The 20,203-nt window shown below is 48.1% G+C and overlaps 1 protein-coding gene across 7 annotated transcripts in view; it reads left to right on the plus strand.

Annotated features, from left to right (window-relative positions):
• CACNA1E (calcium voltage-gated channel subunit alpha1 E) overlaps nt 1-20,203 on the plus strand; it is a 536,699-nt gene that overhangs the window by 492,017 nt on the left and 24,479 nt on the right. For 5 of the 7 annotated variants that reach the window (XM_027565501.1, XM_027565503.1, XM_027565504.1 and 2 more), the window contains 5 exons: nt 1,589-1,654; nt 6,949-7,040; nt 7,583-7,748; nt 13,095-13,222; nt 18,328-18,424. In XM_027565501.1, the coding sequence (XP_027421302.1) occupies nt 1,589-1,654; nt 6,949-7,040; nt 7,583-7,748; nt 13,095-13,222; nt 18,328-18,424 (549 nt within the window). Of the gene's footprint in view, nt 1-1,588; nt 1,655-6,948; nt 7,041-7,582; nt 7,749-13,094; nt 13,223-16,308; nt 16,406-18,327; nt 18,425-20,203 lie in introns of all 7 variants that reach the window. The other 2 variants (XM_027565502.1, XM_027565507.1) reach the window with 1 other exon arrangement.

Below are 20,203 nucleotides of genomic sequence, written 5' to 3' on the forward strand. Positions count from 1 at the left end.
TTTTCCTTTCATAATTTAACGATGACATTCGGCTGTCTTCCGGTTTGCGTATTTTCTGACCGGAAGTATGTTGTTATTCTTTGTTCTGTGAATGTGTCCTGTCTTTTCTTTCTCCAGGTGTTTTACAATCCTTTTTGAAAACAAAATTTTTGGCTGTGCCACTCCACATGTGGGGTCTTAGTTCCCTGACCAGGCATCAAAACCACGCCCCTGCATTGGGAGTGTGGAGTCTTAACCACTGGATCACCAAGGAAGCCCCTCTTTTCCTTATTTTGTGTTGGAATGTATGCCATGACAAGAAGGGAGATCAGGATGGGAGAGAGGTACCAGGAACTAGAGATGATGGGATGGGGAAGGCAGCGTAAAGGCAGGAAGCACGACATAGAAGGTGATGGGAAGAGGCCAGAAACCTGCCTCCCTGCTCTCTCCTTTCAGCAGAAGGTGTCTTTACATGCCCCTGGGGAATGTAGCCACTCCTCACAGACCATGAGAATCAGCACTCCATTGGAGAAAGGGTTCTCCCACCAACTCTCAATTTCATTTTCATGTTTATTCTTTATTCAAATTGTAAAAAGTCTCCCAGGACTCTTCATTTAGTTAGCACCGTTGAGAAGCTCTGCCTGGCTCATGCAGTCTGAAAGCCTTCAATTGCCCTCCTGGGAGTCGTGCTGTACACACTTGAGAGAATGAAGACCCGGAGTTGCACGAACTGCCAGGGAGGCTTCCTGGGTGGTGAAAACAAGGGGCTTCCATTGTCAGCACCAAGATCCCCCAGAATTGTAGTGCCCACCCTGACCATCAAACCAAACTGCCCTATGTCTTCACCCTCCCCCAGCCACCAGGGGTAGCTCCCTGCCTGCCTTTTCCTCCACTTACCGCTTCACCTCCACCTTTAAAGAGTTGTCATCCCTGAGGGGCAGGTAGCTTGCACAAGATGGAAACTTGTGCTACGTAGCTTCCCAGCAGGGTTTTGTGGTCACTCACACTTTGAAAGGTTTTTTGGAATTTTACACAAAACAGACTGAAAGGTCAGCAGGCTTAAACATTGGAAAAAGATGTTTCATCAGAGCTTGAAGGCGCCTTCTAGGAACTGACCAATGCCTGAGACCCCAGCCGATTCATTCTGCTTCCAGATTCCATTAGGAGCCTCGTGTTGAGTGAAGGAGTGGGAAGGGTAATACGGAGATTTGGGAGTCAAAGCTGAATGCTTGCTGTGTAATTGGCATCATAATTGCCCAGGTTATTAATATTCTGCATACAGAGTGGGATGAAGCCCAGACCCAGGAATTTTTCCCAGCTCTCCCTCAGAGACCCGGCCATACACTTTTCTGGGTCTGAGAATATTCTTGGTGAGGAAGGAAATTACAAACCTCTCTGGGGCCAACAGTTTGCATACCTATCAGACAATGTGGACATCTGCAAAAACACAGAACTCCAAAATAGAACATCCCAGGGGATCAGAGAGCCGCTGCCCTGTGTTTAAGTCAGTATCAGGGCGAGACTGAGACTTGCACTGCCTGGGGTGCAGTTTGTTGACCCCGGAGCTGCCTGCCTTTAAATTCATGGTTGTGTCTCTGCTTCCTTCCAGGCCCTTCCCTATGTCTGCCTTCTGATCGCCATGCTTTTCTTCATCTACGCCATCATTGGGATGCAGGTGAGTGGGTGCCTTGGGAACCTGATGGGGGACAGCTGTTGCCCATGTTGTCTCTGACTTTCTAGCCTGAGCCTGCAGGATTCAAGGTGCTTTAAAGAATCCCTTCTTACCCAGAGGTTGAAGTGTTAGTAGCTCAGTCGTGTCCGACTCTTTGCAACCCCATGGACTGTAGCCCTCCAGGCTGCTCTGTCCATGGGATTCTTCAGGCAAGAATACTGGAGTAGGTTGTCATTTCCTTCTCCAGGTGATCTTCCCGACCCAGGGATTGAACCTGGATCTCCTTCATTGCAGGCGCTTTCTTTACCACTAAGCCACCAGGGAAGCCTCTTACCCAGAGGCTGACTTTAATATCTTGTTGCAGCATGACCTTGGGAAGTCACATACGCAGTTCCCCACTCAGGTTGCCCAGGTGATCAGAGTGGTCTGATACAGGGGCTTCGTCTGTGGTTGTCAGGTCCTGGTGCTTCCTCACAAGCAGTTGGACTCCACTGAAGATAATGCTGTTGTTCTTGGCCAGAGGGTGCCCCCTGAAACTAAGGAGAGGGTGAGACTCCTGATCGTCCATATCTCAGGAGCCTCCCATATTTGAGCCAGACCTAGAAGAAGATTTGGTGGTTGTTCTCTTATAGACACAGACACAAAATGTATGTGAGTTACACCCCAAACAGCTGAGATTGGGAACAACTCAGAATCCCTGGCAGTGAGCCCAGTCCTTGGGAAACCCATGGGCCACATTCCAGCTGATACCTCTCAAAGGACCATGCAGCCTGCCAGATGGTTCTCCTGGGTTAGCACATCCTTTCTGGTTTCAAGATTGAGACATGGATGAGGTTCCCACCCTGGGTACTCATGCAGGTAGCCAGAGGCCCACTGAGCAGAAGGGGCCGAAAGATCTTTCAAAAGGCAGTGGTCATTTGTGGTGGGCGAACACCTACCATAAACACCCTGCCACACATCCCAGCACCTGTCTGGTTGGGTACACAGGCTCTGCTGGGCTCCAAGAGGCCAACTTTCTGACTTGGAGATATGGAGGCTACACCCTGGTGTAAGACCTCAGCCACGTGGCCGTCTCCTGCAGTCAGGCAGTCTGGCTGCCTTTGGATGGCCAGCTGCCTTCTCAGTGGTGGCTGCCACCTGGAGCCACTGCTCACATCCCCCAGACTTGCCATGTCGGCAGCCCTTTCTAGAGCTTATCTGAAATGTCGTCTTTTTGCTCCTCTCTCTTGCCTGCACTTCCTAATTTTGTTCATCTTTTAATCCCATTACTGGAGAGTTTTGTTCTCCAAAAATACAATAGAATGTCAGATGTCAGAAAATGTGAGACTTGGTTGAAAAGTAATGAGTTCTTCACAAAGGATATTTCAGTAGAGCTTTAATGATGATGTCAGGGGTGTGTTGCAAGCTGAATCCCAGCTGAAGCTTGTCTTGCTGACTTCTGTTAAGTCCTTTCTAACTCGGAAGCATTTGATTCTAGAATTTAAATGTTCTTTAATAGCCAAATGAAACTTAATTAAATTAGGTTGCTGTTGTTGTTTTTTGTCCACACTTAAGGGGGAAGATCCCCTGGAGAAGGGAATGGCAACCCACTCTGGTATTCCTGCCTGGAGGATTCCATGGATAGAGGAGCCTGGAGGCCCCCAGTCCATGGAGTTGCAAAGAGTTGGACAGGACTGAGCAACTAACACTTTCAAAATAGTTCTTATCCCTTTTCATCTTCAAGCAAAATAAACTAGAATAACACCATCTCTAATACCTGTTAGTGATACTACTGATAATGATGAATACCATTTACTATCATTTGAATTCCTAAGTGTTTTAGACACTGTGCTGAATGTGTGCTCTTACCTACTCCTGCCTCTCCCTTCCTCTCTTTCTTCCTCTCTCTCTCCCTTCTATATGTATATATTATACACAAACACATAAATACAGGACACACAAGATACATAACTAATGTATTCAGGAATGATGTGAAAATGTTTACAGGTGGGTTTCACTGTTTCCATTATTGCTTAGCATGGTAAGGAACTTGCAACACACTCCAGATCTTAGATAGTAAGTGGGAGAGATGAGTTTAAATCTCAGCTCCGTCTGCTCCACAGCCCATGTCTGCACCTTCTCTGTGCTGTCTCTCCTCCCACCAACAAGGAAACACAAGTATTTCTTTGACTCTTCAGTGGTAGGTGGAAAGTTCTTCAGTTGTGACATTGTGATATTTACAGTAGCCATAATGTGTAATAATTTATTGCCTGTAGACCTATTTCCAAAAAATAAAAGCACTGTTCCCATTCTACCAAGACAGGAATGGCATCCCCATTTTGACATACCTTTAGCTGGCTGTCTTCATCATGGCCCTTGATAGAGAACCCACACCATGAATAAAGAAGACTCCTAAAAAAAAAAAAAAAAAAAAAGCAGACACCTAGCTTGTTACTAGAAAGATTTCTCGTATAGCCGTAACAAAGCAGGGGGATCCGTACCAACAGAAAAGCAAAAGGAGAGTAGAGAAGCATTGGAAAGACAGAGATAGCAACAGGATGTATCTCTGAGAAGTATTGTTATTCTGAATTCTCAAGGGCTTCTTGGAAGAAGAGAGCTTTGCAGACAAACCTGAGGGTAAAAAGGAGTAAGGTGCTGGGTTTGGGAAAGAACCCTGGGGCTGCTAGTAGTCAGGAGGTGTGGCTTGTAGGCCTCAGCTCCACCGCTGACCAGCTGTGCAAACTTAGATCACTGAACCTCTCTTGGACATCATCACCACCAGTGCAGCAGAGGAGTTGGATAGATAGCTTTATGGATCCCTTCTAGTTCTAAAATTCTGTATGTATGTGCTCAGTTGCTCAGGCATGGTTGACTGTTTGCGACCCCATGGACTGTAGCCCATTAAGCTTCTCCGCTCATGAAATTTTCCAGGCAAGAATACTGGGGCAAGTTTCCATTTCCTACTCCAGGGGATCTTCCTGATCCAGGGATTGAAACCTTGTCCCCTGTATCTCCTGCGTTGCCAGGTGGATTCTTTACCACTGTGCCACCTGGGAAACCCCAATCCCAAGTGAAAACAAGAATTAAGCCTATAATTTCATTAAGTGTGCAGATGGGTCTCAGCAAACCTTCTTTCTCTTCCATAGCCTTTCCTTATGATATAGGAGATTTGGGTTAATGACAAGGACTAAGTGACAAGCTTTAAAAAAAGGTGAAAAAGTTTAAAGGCCACCTTTGTAATAAATATGCACTTTCAGCTTAACAATAGCTCCTTGACTATTATACACATAACTTTTATAAAATAACAGTGTGCCCTCTGGCCAGTTCATGATTGGTAAGGTGTTTGAGAAAATCGTAGAGAGGACAACTAATGAAGTCTTCAGGAGAGTCATAGGGAGAAAAAACACCAAGTTGTGTGTGTGAAAATCAGGGATAAGTTGTGGATTGTGTTTTAAGAGGATGAAAAGAAAGACAGAAGGAGACATGAACATGGGCAAGGATATGTGACAGTTTCCTCCTGGGGCATCCAGAACTAGGTTTGATTGTTTGGCTGGGATTTTTTTTCAGTGCTACTATTTGTCTGATTGGGAGCCCTCAGCCTTCTTATCTCCCTTCCCTCCTTCCCCAGTGCCACCTAGCTTGCCACCTCCATTCTCCCTGAGAGAGAAGTAGTATTTAGGTTTTGAAAATCAGCTATGAGAACAAATTCCCCAAGCAGGTGTCAGTGGGAGTTATTTGAGCAAAATAGCAGAGACTGTTCCTCAATCACACATTCCAGACACTGTTAGGAGGAAAGTGTGTTCCATTTAGCACATATTAGATAAGCTGAAGCATGTTAAATACAGGCTGAAAATTATCCCAAAAGGCTGGAAAAGTGACCTGTAAGCCTTCAGTTGCACAAACATTGCCTTGTGAGAGCAGACCCTGAGGTAGATCTGAATCATGTGTACATGTGTAAGGATACCCTTCCCATCTAGAGAGGGCTTCCCTGATAGCTGGCTCAGTTGGTAAAGAATCTGCCTGCAGTGCAGGAGACCCCAGTTAGATTCCTGGATCAGGAAGATCCTCTGGAGAAGGCATAGGCTACACACTCCAGTATTCTTGGGCTTCCCTTGTGGCTCAGCTGGTAAAGAATCTGCCTGCAATCTCTGGGTTGGGAAGATCCCCTGGAGAAGGGAAGGGCTACCCATTCCAATATTCTGGCCTGGAGAATTCCATGGACTGTATAGTCCATGGGGTCGCAGAGAGTCAGACACGACTGAGCGACTTTCACATTACTTCACTTCCCATCTAAAGAGATGTGGGATACACCTTGGCTCCAGGCAGCACTGTGTCTAGGAGTTCATCCTTATTCTCTGTGGCCAGAGGTCTTGTGTGTGCCTCTTATTTCCATATGAATTTACACAGTAACCACATTCTAAGCCCAATGAGCAACGGCAGATTAGAAAACTCACTCTGTAGCCAGATCTGCCCAAACCTGTTTTCTTTTTCCTTTTCCAAGTATCAAGTTTTCCAGACTTTCTTCATCTGATGGGCCTGGGTTATAGACGTATCACACTTCCAAGGTGTGACTCTTTGGATGGGAGCACATCCCAGGAAGATAAGCATGCCCCTCTCTGACTTACACTGCTTGCAAATTTCAGGGTAGCATCTGCCTATTTCTTTTTTATAAAGAATAAACCACATCTTCTGCAAATACATATGCTCTGATCATTACCAGCTGAGACAGGAAGAGAGGTGGGTAACGTGTTCCCTGCACGCCTATCATGGGGTAATCTTGTTGACAGACAGCTTGAATGCCATGGTGAATAGGTATCATAGAAATTAAAAGACCAAATTAGGTGTGGGAGGAACTACATCTAAGCAGAATGACTTCCAGAGATCTTGCCTTCTATGGTCCTTGCAAGCATTCCTCCTCGCTTCCCAGGAGAATATAACTCTTCACACGTATCAGGCCAAGAACGTGGGGTCTGCCAGCCTTCCTGGGTTTTGAGTTGTCTGCTTCAGGGTTAGGCCGTCAGGAGGAGCCATGTAGGTGAAGTTACCGCCCCTGCCAGTATGTGCTCGGTCAGGTCGGACTCTTTGCGACCCCATGGACTGTAGCCTGCCAGGCTCCTCTGTCCATGGGATTTCCCAGGCAAGAATATTGGAGTGGGTTTGCCATTTCTTCCTGCACAGGATGTTCCAGACCCAGGGATCGAACCCACGTCTCTTGCGTCTCCTGCATTGGCAAACGGCTTCTTTACCATGACGCCACTGACCCTGCAGGTCCCACTGCTCACTGATGCTCAGGGCTTTCTGCTGTTTTTCTCATCCAGGTCTTTGGAAACATAAAGTTAGATGAGGAGAGTCACATCAACCGGCACAACAACTTCCGGAGTTTCTTTGGGTCCCTCATGCTGCTCTTCAGGTACCTGGATCCGTCCCTGCGGTGGCTGGAGCGCTCCTGAGAGAGAGAGAGACAGTCACCCACCTTTTCTGCCTGTTCCCCTTTGTCTGCCTGCTCTGCTCCTGTGAGGATAGATGGGGGTGGGATGGTGGCGGGGCCTCCAGAAGACCGCCCTGCTGACTTCAGGAAGTTTCCTCTGCATCTTTGACTCCGTATGCAAATGGCAACTTCTGCACCTCCTCTAGGGCTCAAAGAGGGGGAATCTTTGGACAGAGTCCATTAAAAGGCTGAAACATAGATGGCCAGGTTTACATGGGGTCTGGGAGTCTCACAGCCCTCTCTACCACTGTCAACAGAAGACAGAGAAGCAGTGTGTGAGGTTGCAGAGCCCCAGGAGCCCTCCCTGGCACTCTCCATCACAGGATGGAGAGCACAGGCAGAGGCTAACTGGGCGAAAAAGGAACCTAGGGAGGAAAGAAGGGATGCCGGAACTGGGAAGATGGCCAAGGAGAGGATGGGCCGTGCAGACCTGCTACTACTAACCGAGTTGTTTTTGCATTCAGGAGTGCCACGGGTGAGGCCTGGCAGGAGATAATGCTGTCGTGTCTCGGGGAGAAGGGCTGTGAGCCCGACACCACTGCGCCGTCGGGGCAGAGCGAGAGCGAGCGCTGTGGCACCGACCTGGCCTACGTGTACTTCGTCTCCTTCATCTTCTTCTGCTCCTTCCTGGTGAGCAACCGTGAGCTATCAGCTCAAGAGGGGTCCAGCCCACCTGTCTGATAAACAGACGAGAGGTTTCCTCCTGTGTACATTCAGTCACATGCTCTAGCCCGTGTTGAGAAATAGGTCCTCCTCAAGAGAGCTCTTGGAGGCCAGGGTGCTTGTCAGACACCCGGGTGGGTCGCTTTTGTTGGCTGAGAAACGTCTTTGCTCCTTCTAGGGTAGGACTGCGTGAGGAGAGGTGATGAGGGGGTGGATGGGGTTCAGCAAACATAGTATTAAATGTCACATTGAATTGGTGGTGACCCAGAGTAAATCTTTCTCTTCTGTATCTCCGGTGTTTTATCTTACAAGCAGAGCTGAGAATCCCATCTCTCTTTCGGAGACCTTTGGACCCTTTGAGAAAATGTACCGTGAAACTCTAAGGGGACAGCATTAATCGAAGCAGGATAAATGACAATGTACAATGGAATAGGTGTGGTTCTTTCGTAGGTTGCTATGTTTGATGGCACTTGGCCAACTTGATAGATGTGAAAGGATACAATTGCTCTAGCACTGGTAAATATTGAGTAATGTATGAAGCACACCCATCTAGAAAATGGTGAGAAGCCCCAGGTGCCTTCTGAATTCTGTTTTTGGGAGAAAGCCTGACTTGGCACAGCAGCTTCCAGAAATCTCTTCCCTGCACCGTCAGATAAGTGGTGATAGACTGATGGGCAAGGTGCTACCAGGTCACTCAAAGGGTTAGTGCCGTGTTTCTGGCCACCCTGACATCCCTCAGCTCAGCTCCCCTGCTAATGCCACCAGCTGCACAAAAAATGTCTCAAACTAAAGTGCTGCCATTTAAAAGCGGCCAGCTTCATGGCTGGGCATCCTGAAGTGACTTGCCTGGTGTTCAGGCGTTTCTACCTCTTTCAAGTGACCCATAAGGGACTTGGCACATGTCCATGTGTGAAGTGGCTGACAGACAGACTAGTAAGGGTGTCAAGCAGGTTGGTGTAGCAGGGGATGAACTAATTGGAGATGTGGGGAGCCCACATTGGTCATGTTGCTTTCTAGCTTTAGCCAAGGCACCTTCCCTTTTGTAGCTTCTGTAAAATAGAAAGAAAAAGTACTCAGTGATAAGACTGGTATCTGTACAGTGAACTGATACGTGTGGATGTGCAACATTTTTTAATGAAAAAAAGAAAAACATTATTTATAAATAGGAAATTATAATGAAAATGACTGCAAGGAAATTTAGAATGATGATATAAATTAGAGTTTTCATTTATTCATTCCTGTATTTAGCTCATTTTTACTGAATGGCCATTAAAAGGTTCACATTGAGCTAGGCACTGGGGTGAAGCCATCCAGTCCCTCTGTTACCTAGGATTGAAAGGTGACAGTCATACAGGAATATTAGTGCCCATCATGAGGAAAGGGGAGCATAGAGAAGGCCATGCAGACATCTCCATTTTATCTTCCATCATTTAAATGTTTAATAATAAATATTTTAAAAGAAACCAAAGATATAACTGGAAAATTAATTAGAGACTATAAAGTACTTTTAGAATTTTGAGTTAGAGGCTACTGCATAATTCACATTAATGTTATTTTTAAAGAGGCTATATTCAGTATGAGATGATAGGCTTGCAAATCTCAGCCCTACACTGACTTCATGACCTTGGGCAAGTCACACAGCTTCCTCAAGACAAACCAACCACTCTGGAAAGATTTACCGATGCGCTGGGATGTACCCGGCTGTGTGCTTGGAACTAAAGAATACAAATGTGTATAGGAAGTGCTTGTGTCCTTGAAGGGCTGATGGTAATTAAACCTGCCTCACAAAAGGTTAGAACAAGCATTAAAACGTATGATAGGTGTGAATATACACTACTGCTGCTGCTCAGTCACTTCAGTCGTGTCCGACTCTGTGCGACCCTAGAGACGGCAGCCCACCAGGCTCCCCTGTCCCTGGGATTCTCCAGGCAAGAACACTGGAGTGGGTTGCCATTTCCTTCTCCAATGCATGAAAGTGAAAAGTGAAAGTGAAGTCTCTCAGTCGTGTCCGACTCCTAGCGACCCTGTGGACTGCAGCCCACCAAGCTCCTCCATCCATGGGATTTTCCAGGCAAGAGTACTGGAGTCGGGTGCCATTGAATATATATACAGCGCTATGAAAGACTATGCCAATGTAAAGGAATAACAATACAAATAGATAGTTTTTGCTAACATTAATAATAGAGTCTGGAAAGGAGTGTAAAGAAAATGTGTGGATACAGTCGGCCCTTTCTGCGGGTTCTGGCTCCATGAGTTCAACCAACCTCAGACTGAAAATGTTAAAAAAAAAAAAAAAAAAAAAACTCCATAAAGTTCCAAAATCCAAAAGTTGAATTTGCTACATACCAGCAAATGTCCATTGCGTTTACATTGTGTTAGGAATCATAAGCAATTTAGAGATAATTTAAAGTGTACAGAAGGCTGTGCATAGGTTATGTGCAAATACTACACCATTTTTTTTTTTTTTTGGCCACACTGTGCATGGCATGTGGAATCTTAGTTCCAGACCAGGGATCAAACCTGGGCCCCCACACTGAAAGCATCAAGTCCTAACCACGGGACCACAAGGGAATTCCTGGTACTTTACCAGCTTACATAAGGGACTTGAGCACTTACAGATTTTGTTATCCGGGAAGGTCCTGGAACTAATTCTCAGCAGATGCCAAGGGATAATGGTGCTGTGTACTCAGTCTCTCAGTCATGTTCAACTCTTTTGCAACCCCATGGACTGTAGCCCACCAGACTCCTCTGTCCATGGAATTTTCCAGGCAAGAATACTGGAGTGAGTTGCCATTTCTTCCTCCAAGGGGATCTTCCTGACCCAGGGATAGAACCCGTGTCTCCTCCATTTCCTGCATTGGCAGGTGGATTCTTTGCCACTAATCCACCTGGGAAGCCAGTTGTATATGGAAAACCCTCTATAACCTGGACAGTGATTAAATAAATTTCACTGTGGCTCCAGTCACAGTGACAGAAAGAAAAGTCCATGTTAGGATTAGATTCAGCTGCTTGAAACGGAACTCCTCAAATAACAGTGGTTTTACCAGGGGGGATGTTGTTTATTTTCCTGGCATGTCAGTGAAGCCTGGAGGAAGGCAGTGCGGGCTGGTTATGGTGACGTCACAGAGTGTCTGGTACCCCAGACTCTTTCCCTCCTTCTGCTTCCTCACCTCCACCGAGAGTCCCTCAGCTTTGTGGTAAGAAGACAACTGGATTCCAGGGATCCGCTTCCATTCTAGGCAGTGGAATGGAGAAGGGAGGGAGGGAGGAGACTGGTTATTAGGATGCAACCAGCCATCTCTGTATTGCAGAGGAGACTCCCAGCAGGCCCTGGCTGCAGACTTTCTCTTGATCCTAAGTATCCTGTCTGCATATCCTGTCTGTTGGGCACTTCCACCCACCCAGCCGCTTCACCTGGGAATCAGCAGCAGAGGCTCCATTTGCTCACCCCCCACAGGCGATTCATTTCTGTCAGGCAAGATTCTTTCCTTTGCAAGTGACAGCAAGTCCAGCTGCATCCGACATGAACAGAAAGGGATTTTATCGGCTTATATAAATGAAGAGTTGGGCAGGACAGGCTTAAGTGAGCTTGCTCTGAGGCTCAGATGACATCATCCCCAGGATTAGGTTTCCTTCTCTGTTGACAGATCTCTTCCCCAGGTTTTTCCACACGAGCTCTCTCCTCCAACAACCCCAGCCCGTGGTTCCAAGATGGCAACAGCAGCAGCAGCTCTAGACCTCAATCCTGACATATTCAAGGCCAATAAGGAAAAACAAGTTCTCTTGCTCAGAAGACTCAATGCCATTTTCTTGGCCTTAATTGGATCACCAGCACTGTAGCCCAGGGGACAGGATTCAGTGGCTGGTTGAGGCCTGGGTCATGGTAGTGCCCCACTAAACTGTATTAACTGAGACTAGGCAAGGGGTGTGTCCCTGGGAAGCTGGAAATAGTGCTGGGTGCTACTGTTCACTGTGGCCAAGGCCTGTTGAGTCCACCTCCTTTAGCTCTGTATCCAGGCTGCTGTCCTGCCACTGGCCTGGTTCAGGAGCACCTCACAACTCTCTGCCTGGACTGCCAGCCACCGTCCACCCTGATACCGATGCAGCCTGAATGCACATAGCTTTTCTCTTTCTCCTAGGTCAGCCTCTTTAGTGGTTCCTGTTGCCTCTTGCATAATCTAAATGAGAGCCCAGCGAGTCGTGGACCACAGGCTAAATCCAGTTTGCCAGCTGTTTTTGTATGGCCCGTGAGCTCGCAATGATTTTTGCCTTCATCAGTAGTTCAGACAAAAAAGATGAACGATATATCCTGACATGAAGATTACGTGAAATTCAAACCCATACACTTTTCGGTCCCTGTTGTGCATGTTTCTCTCATGGCTCTCAAAGAAGTCTATGGGAACTTCCCTTGGGGTCCAGTGGTTAAGAATCTGCCTTCCAGTGCAGGGGATGTGAGTTCGATCCCTGGTTGGGGGAAATCCTGCATGCTACAGGGCAACTAAGCCCACTTGCTGTACCTAGAGAGAAGCTGGAGTGTGGCAGCAAAGAGAGCCTGCGTGTTGCAAGTAAGACTCGGTGCAGCCAAATATATATATAAATATATATTTAAAATCTGTAACATTTGTATGTTGCCAGTCGTCTCTGCAGAATACTAAATGTCTTTAAGAATATTCAAGTAACAGCATCTAGTGAACACCTGCTGTGCTTTAAGGAATGTGCTAGTCATGGAAATATATCTCAGACCCGAACTTTCTTACCTCCCACCCCTGGCACCTGGAGCTCTGTCTGGAACACAGAAGGTGCACAATAAATGTTGTTGAACAAGTAAGCAGGAGAACAGGGTCTCAGAAGCACTTGAGAGCCGTGAACAGCTTCAGGTTGCTGCACAGTAAGCCCAGCATCCACTGTAAGGCATCCCACCAGGTCTCTGATAAGCAGCTGTGGTGAGCGCAGGTAGGGAAGGGAGACTGGAAGAGAGGCTTGGTGTTGGGCCTTGACTTCCTCTGGCCTTTGAGAATGTGTTGCTACTGCTGCTCCCTCTGCTGCTGCAGTAACAAAGAAAGAAATTGAACAGATAACAAAAGTGACTGAGGAGTACTATGCAAATATAAAGTGGCATAGTAAAGTGGATTCATAGCACTCGCACCGTGAGATGTATGGTTCAGTTGTGAAAATGCGTTGCCTCCAGCAGGATCAACTGGGCTATGGTTAGGAACTTTTAGCCTTACAAACTTGTGAATTCTTTACTTGCCTCGCAGTTTGTTTTTCTGCTCTGGGTCTCCCCTAACTCCCCTTCTCCCCCTCGCCCTCCAGATGCTCAACCTGTTCGTGGCCGTCATCATGGACAACTTTGAGTACCTGACTCGGGACTCGTCCATCCTGGGGCCTCACCATCTGGACGAGTTTGTCCGAGTCTGGGCAGAGTATGACAGAGCAGCATGGTGCGTAGGCCTCTTGGCCACCCCCTCTGGGGCCCGTATCAAGGGCCCCGGGGTTCTCAAGGAGGAGGTTGGGGTGGGAGCCACCCCATTCTTGCCTGTTGCAGAAGGAGAGGAGAGTCCTCCTGGCTGTGGTCCGGGGAAGAGGCCAGGTCCTCAGACTGGCTCTGGGATCAAGCATGCCATGCACCACTTAGCTTCTGCGTTTTCCTTTCCCTGTTCTTTCCTTCTGTAACGGGCATTTTCCTTTGACAATCTCAATAGACAGTCTGCAACTCAGAGTGTTTGAGTTCAATCCCCAGAGGAGCTTCCAGAATGGTTAGTGGACTCCTCTGAGTCACAGAGGGGTTGACAAGGGTTCTCTGGGTCAGCTGGACATCTGGCCACCTTAGTCCTTTCTCTCTCTCATCCCTCTCAAAAGTACAATTTCAGATAACTCTGAAATTATAGAGACAACCAAGCAAGTTCTTCTTCAAAATGATGGTTTAAACACATGTGGGTTTTTATTACATGGAACTGAGTTAAATGGCAGAAATTTGCAGAGATGACCTCCCCGGATCTTTTTCACTTTCCAATAGTTCTCAAGTGAAATTGTGCCTTCTGGACTTTAAAGCAGAGGCTGGAAAACTATAACCCATAGGCTCAGTGTGGCTCACTTTATCTGGAAATAAAGTATTATTGGAGCACAGCTATGCCCATTTCTCTATTGTTTATGGCTGTTTTTGTATATTGTGATAAAGACAGTATGATCCTCAAATTAAAAATAATATATTTATTATCTGACCCTTTACTGGAAAAGTTTGCAAATCCCTGCTTCAAGTTCAAAGGCAACCTTTTTGGTCCTCACAGTGGAAGGCAAAGTGAGAGTGCTGTGAGCACGCATTCCATGGGACCTTTGTCCCAACTTATTTTAGTCTTAGGATCTTATCTCACAAATCTACCCATTCTGGCCCCCCTCTGAAAATACTATAAGAAATGCCATCCTTCATAGGAGCGGACCACGTTGCTTCCACCTGGAACCATTTCATAGTCTGAGACTCTTCCCCAAACCTGTCCTCCTGTGAGGCTGTTGTATTTGGGTCACTTCTTTAGGCGTTGGAAGAGCACATAGGAATTCCTCATCCCCTCAGTAATTATTAACACCTTAGAGCACAGAGTTCTCTAAATCCGTTATTGTTACAGTAGCTGAGCAATGGTGGTTACTTTCTGGGCCTGCTTTCTAGTAGGATAGGATGGTTAGAAGGCCATGGGCAGTGTGTTACAGGCGAAGGGAGCCAGGCCTGCATCTTGTCAGCTGTGTGGCCTTGGACGAGTCGCTCCACCACTCTGAGCTCCCATATCTGCTGTATAATAGTGGTAATGATCCCCCTCCATGAAGGCTGGTTGTGAGGATTATATTAAATCATGTATGTAACTTCTGTTATCATTAATAAGCATATGGGAAAGGAAGTAGAAAGTATGAGACATTGGTGTCTGTAAAGCTGGATGGCCGTGGGATCAGGACACCAAGAATGGACCTCTAGCCCTCACCTGAAAGAGAAGAAACTATTTGCCAGCAAAGGTGTTCTTTGCTTACCTAGCCTCACTCAGGTGAGAGCCCTTGGCTCTCAAAAACTTCCACTTCCTGTGGTTTCACATTATTTGGGGACCCAAGTCCCTTGTTCATTAAACATGCTGCTCCCCAGTTCTTCCATCTGCTGGGAAGAGCAGTTCCATGAGGACTAATCATGAGACTCAGACACATGAGCTGTGAAAGACCAAGGAAAACCTCTTGCATCTGCTTTGAAATTCCCAGCGTGACTTGTCCTGGTTAGTTTCCCTGGCCTTCTCTAGGAGATGAGAGGGAAACTAACCAAGGTGCAGTGGGCCAGTGTCTTCAAAAAGGAGATAGACGGGTTGCAAAGTACATCAGCCTGTGGACCACAGAGCCAATGGACTCACGCCTCAACCACCATAAGAACCAAAGAACACGTGGTAAAATGAACCTCCTCTCAAGAGTCAAGAGACTTGGAAGTACTGCTGAGCTACTTGGAAGAAGAGGAAGAATCAACAGCAAAATCAAGAAAAGATTAAGAAGAGCAGAGCTGGGGCAAAGTTGTCGTCTTGACATGGCTGGTGAGGACTGGATGTTTGGAGGTGGAGGTGTGCGCTTATGGTTTGCGGTGGAAACCTGGATCTAAACCAGGGTGTGTCCAGACCCACAGATCTCTGGCCGTTGCTGACTGGTTCTGACCCCTCATGGAGCAGATGCTTTAGCCTCTGAAAATGAATCAACTGTCGATTCTCTTCTTTCCACAGGAAGCCAGAAGTCTCTAGCAGGCTCTGTGAAAGGGCCACTGTGGTCCTGGAATTCTAACTGGATCTGACCAGGCTGTCTATGGGTGGGGTGGCAGGAGCAGGACTGGAGGGAGAGCCCTGTGGCTCCCTCGCAGGCTGCTTTTTGGGCACAGATCCCGGCAAGCTCCTACCACATTGAGAAGCATTTGCCCAAGTGGCACTCGGGGGAAAATCTGCCACAAAGAGAAGCAAAGTCCTTCACAGGTTCCCTCCTGCCAACTGGGAACCTTGCTAATTAGCCTAATGGGAAATTTCTCTCTCACACTCTGGAGAAAGACGCTGACTTCCCACCACCTGACACGCGGGTCTGAGTAGCTGCCTGTAAGCAGTGTCTGTGAAAAGCAAAGGGCTCTGCAGTCTGCTTCACAGCAGCCTGGCATCTGCTCCTGATGGCGGTCGGAGGCATTTGTGAACTGGTGGACTTGGTTCTTAGAGGCCTAGCTGGAGCCAAACTCCATTTGCCGCAGCTGGCCAGGTACGGGCCAGACACATCATGGGGTGCTCATGGTCACTAGGGGTTGATTTCCTTGGAAAATCGGAGGCAGTGTAGTTCGCAGAGTGATGGTCCGTGCCGTTTGCAAGGTGCTGGTTCTCTGATGCTAACCGTCCTCCACCTCTCCTGGTCTGGCTTTGCCAGGCCCCAGGAAAGAAGCCATCCATCCCCCTCCGGCCGTCCCTTTCATGGCTAGGCTGTCGTGTCTCTCCTCCCCTTCTCTGAGTGTCCTATTAATCCACCTGTGCTTCCTTTACAGCGGCAGGATCCCGTATAAGGATATGTACAAATTAGTGCGGGTGATCTCGCCGCCTCTGGGCCTGGGAGAGAACTGCCCGTACAGGGTGGCTTGCAAGGTTTGCCTCCGGTCCCCAGCCATGACCGTGACCATGACCGTGGCCGGCAGCGGGGTGCAGCCTCCAACCCCCGCCCTCCGTTTTGCTCCACCACCACTGCGCCACATGAGGGAACCTTCATGTTGCTTTCCTTTGAGTTTAAAGAGGTCCAAACCCTTCCAGAACCAGCAGCTGTTACCCAAGGAAGAAGGGCATTTTGGGGGATGGGGGAGGGACGAGGATAAAAAAAAGAGCTGAGGACTTAATAACAGAGGCTGCTTTGACCTCTGTTTTCTTCACACACACTCATTCACCTCTCTTTCTTTCTCACTCCACCTTATTCTGTGGATTTAGAGGAACCTCAATTCAGAGGAACCTCTCCCTCCTCCACAGAAGGCAGAAATCTTTTTAATTCAGCAAGGAGTTCTGGTTTCTTTCCCTTAGAGATAGAGCGCCTCTTTCTCACACTTGAGTAGTATCCTCCCATAGAGAAAGTAGAAAAGTGTGATGCTAACCACACTTACCCCTGCCCCATTCTGGACAGTTTGGTCCCAAGCAATTATTTTGGGTCGGTTGGGCAAAAAGTTTGCTCGGATTTTTTTCCATAAGGTCTAACAGAAAACCCTGAACAAAACATTTGGCCAACCCAATGAAAGCTATAGGACAGAAAGCTGAGAAACAATTAAAAAAAAAATGAGGGCAGGAGGTGAGGATAAGTAAAGAAGGTGAAGAGGATAGTCTATGGGGTGTGGGAAAATTTCATAGCTCAGAGGGTCTGGGAAGGTCTCAGTAGAGCCCAGAGGGCTCCAGAGCAGAGTTCTTGCCTGAAGGTCCTGCTGTATATCGTTGAGGGGTCTGTTGTGACTGCCCGGTCACTGCTTATTTGTGAGACCAGGAATATGGTTCAGGGGCACACAGGTGACCTCCCTCTCCAGCTAACACAGTGGCTCCACCCAGCCCCGGGCCAAGGCCAGGCCCCCGAGATAAGGAAGCCTTTCTTGGTATGCCGTGAGGGATGCACAGGCTCCCTGGGGCACAGCGCAGTCCGGCAGCTGGAAGACAACTTAGGCCCAGAAAGATGCCAGCCTGGGCGGTGGGGGAGGAACTGGCCAGGGATGGCGGCAAGTGATTCCTGTACTCGGGCAGGCCGAACAGCTGCCTCTGCAGAGACTCTTTAAACTCCACCCTGGTGAACCCATCGCGGCCGCATGTGGGAGAGCCCGGGAAGGCAGCATGGCATGCGAGATGCTCCTCCTCCTCCTGGTTTTGTTTCTTCTGGCCCCAGCATGCTGGCACACAAAGAGCACTCTTACCCACAGAGCCAGGTGGAAGCAACGGGCCAACTGAGCAGCAGCCTCCATCCACCACTTTCAGCGCCAGCCGCCGCCTCCTGCAGCACTCACACCTCAGAGCGGGATACACGATGCCCCCGCCTATGGGTTCAGAGCAGGAGAAGGGCCTGACTTCCAGGCCAAGGAGAGGGGGCCAGAAACCCCTAACCCAGGGCTGGAGCACCGTCTATCTGGTTTATACCGCTCGCACACAGCCCTGGGAAGTGAAGACCAGCTTGTGTTGTAGGGGGCATGGCTGGTGTGAATAGGGAGATGGGGTGATGCTCCTCCCGGAGGGGAACACCAGTCCCTAGGACAGCGCGCGGCAGAGGGACCTAAGGTTGCTGCCACGTTCCCGGGTCTGTGTGGGGCGTGATATAAATCCGCACCAGGATGGAGACACGTGTATGATTTGCCTTGATTAACAGGTTTCCTATTCTTTTCCTGTTTGTCCATTTTGTTTCGTTTCTTTTCTCCTGTTTTCTGTACTCTTTTGTTTGTTTTGGCTCCCCCCGGGAATGCCTGTTCTCCTCTCCTCCCTGTCTGCATTCTTCCCTGCCACCCTCCCTGCCCTGCCCGCCGACCCTCGACCCCCACCCCCACCATGAGCAGTGGCCGCATCCATTACACTGAGATGTATGAAATGCTGACTCTCATGTCACCGCCGCTAGGCCTCGGCAAGAGATGTCCCTCCAAGGTGGCATATAAGGTAGACCACTCCTTCCTTTGTTCTGGGCTAGTGACCAGCAGGAAATGGGATCCCGCTGTGGGGAGGTCAGAACGTGGGGGAGGAAGCTGGGCTGGGAACGGTGGGAGGAGGGAACCAAGGAGAAAAGAAATGATGCGATGCAAAGGTCAGGAAGGTTCCCGGAAGGATGATACATAAGGTGGTTTGTAAGACTTTCAATGTGTTATTCTGTTTCTACAAGTGTGTGACTTCTTGTGAGTGGGTTACTAGAAAAGAAGTAAGTAGCATGTTTCCTTTAAGAGGAAGCAGAGTGGTGGCCTGCAGAATAGCATATTTGGGCAAGAAGGACAGCAGTCAGAGCTTATAAAAAGATCTTCCATCAGATAAACTAAGAAATAGGAAATATGCATAAATTCCACTAAATATGGTCCAAAAAGAAATTTTTAGGAGAGAGGAAAACTCTTAACAAATTTCTTCCTCCATGACATAGGAAGGAACAATGGTATGGTTTCTTCTAGGTATCTGGAAAAAAAAAAGAGGAACACGACCTCCATCCCTTGATACATGATGAAGAATGCAGCTCCCTTCCCCCATTAGCCCAACTACCCATTTTTCCTGACAGTATCAAAGGAAAGGGTGATGATGGGCACAGGTTGCATTCAGCCTTAGACCTGCCTTCTTGGCATGACCGAGATATGGATGGACTCCCCTCAGTCTGCTTAGAGCAGCGTTGTACATTAGGAGTCACCAGCCATCAGGGTGCTCAGAGCCTCAAGGCCTGAACTTTTCCTCCACGTTCAGTACTGTGTGTACTCAGTCATTTAGTCATGTCCGACTCTTGCAACCCCATGAACTATAGCCCGCCAGTCTTCTCTGTCCGTGGGATTTTCCAGGCAAGAATACTGGAGTGGGTTGCCATTTCCTACTTCACATTCAGTAATAGTTACTGTTAATCCCCCATTGCTATTTAGACTGACTCAGAACTCTGGAGCTCTTTCATTCACCTAGCAGTATGCCCTAGCAATGGCGCCTGGAAGCGCCTAAAGCAGTGGGAGAGAGGTGGAACTCAGATAGAAACCGGAAACTGGCCTTACACTCTAAGATCCCATATTTGTGGTGTCATATTAAGCGAGATGTTTTGATGGAGTGTTAGAAACCCTGCCTTGGAAAGAGACACTTGACTTCCTGCTAGGCTGGTGGTTCTGCTGGAGGACCTTCTCCTGCTGCTCCTTCCAAGTTTAAAGCTCCAGAGAGCATCTCATTGGAACAGGGGGCATCTATTAGGGACCCTCATCCACTCCACTACATGGCTCCTCCTGTGCAGCTTAGGAGCCGACATCCTTTATGCTCATGATTCCACATCTAACAGGTGATGGACTATATGGCCCTGAGTTCTTTGAATTTCTGGGGTGAAGCTTGGGACGGGGGCACCAAGGGTTGCCGGAATCAGAGGAAAAATTCATTCCAAAAGCAAGATACTCTCTGGAAAGTGGATTTGGCCATTTCCGTTTGATCCCCTTCCTCCGGGTGAAGGGGACAAGGCCTGCCCACTCTGCTCCTGCCTCGGTCACCCTTCTCTCCTGTCTTCTTTGCTCTCCCCAGCCCTCTTCCCCTGGACCCTGTTTGCATTCTCTCACTTTTCCATTCTGCTCCACCTCATCCTTTGGATAAGCTGGACTTCTGCATGTTGAACCATGTGCTGGCAATTTAAAGACTCAAAAAGGGGGCATCAGGATGCATCTTTCAAGTCAGATAAGCAAAGTAAAATCTACCCCCCCATCACTGTCTTTTCACCTAGTT

Source organism: Bos indicus x Bos taurus, chromosome 16 (genome assembly GCF_003369695.1).
Source record: "Bos indicus x Bos taurus breed Angus x Brahman F1 hybrid chromosome 16, Bos_hybrid_MaternalHap_v2.0, whole genome shotgun sequence".
In the NCBI taxonomy this organism is placed as follows: domain Eukaryota; kingdom Metazoa; phylum Chordata; class Mammalia; order Artiodactyla; family Bovidae; genus Bos; species Bos indicus x Bos taurus.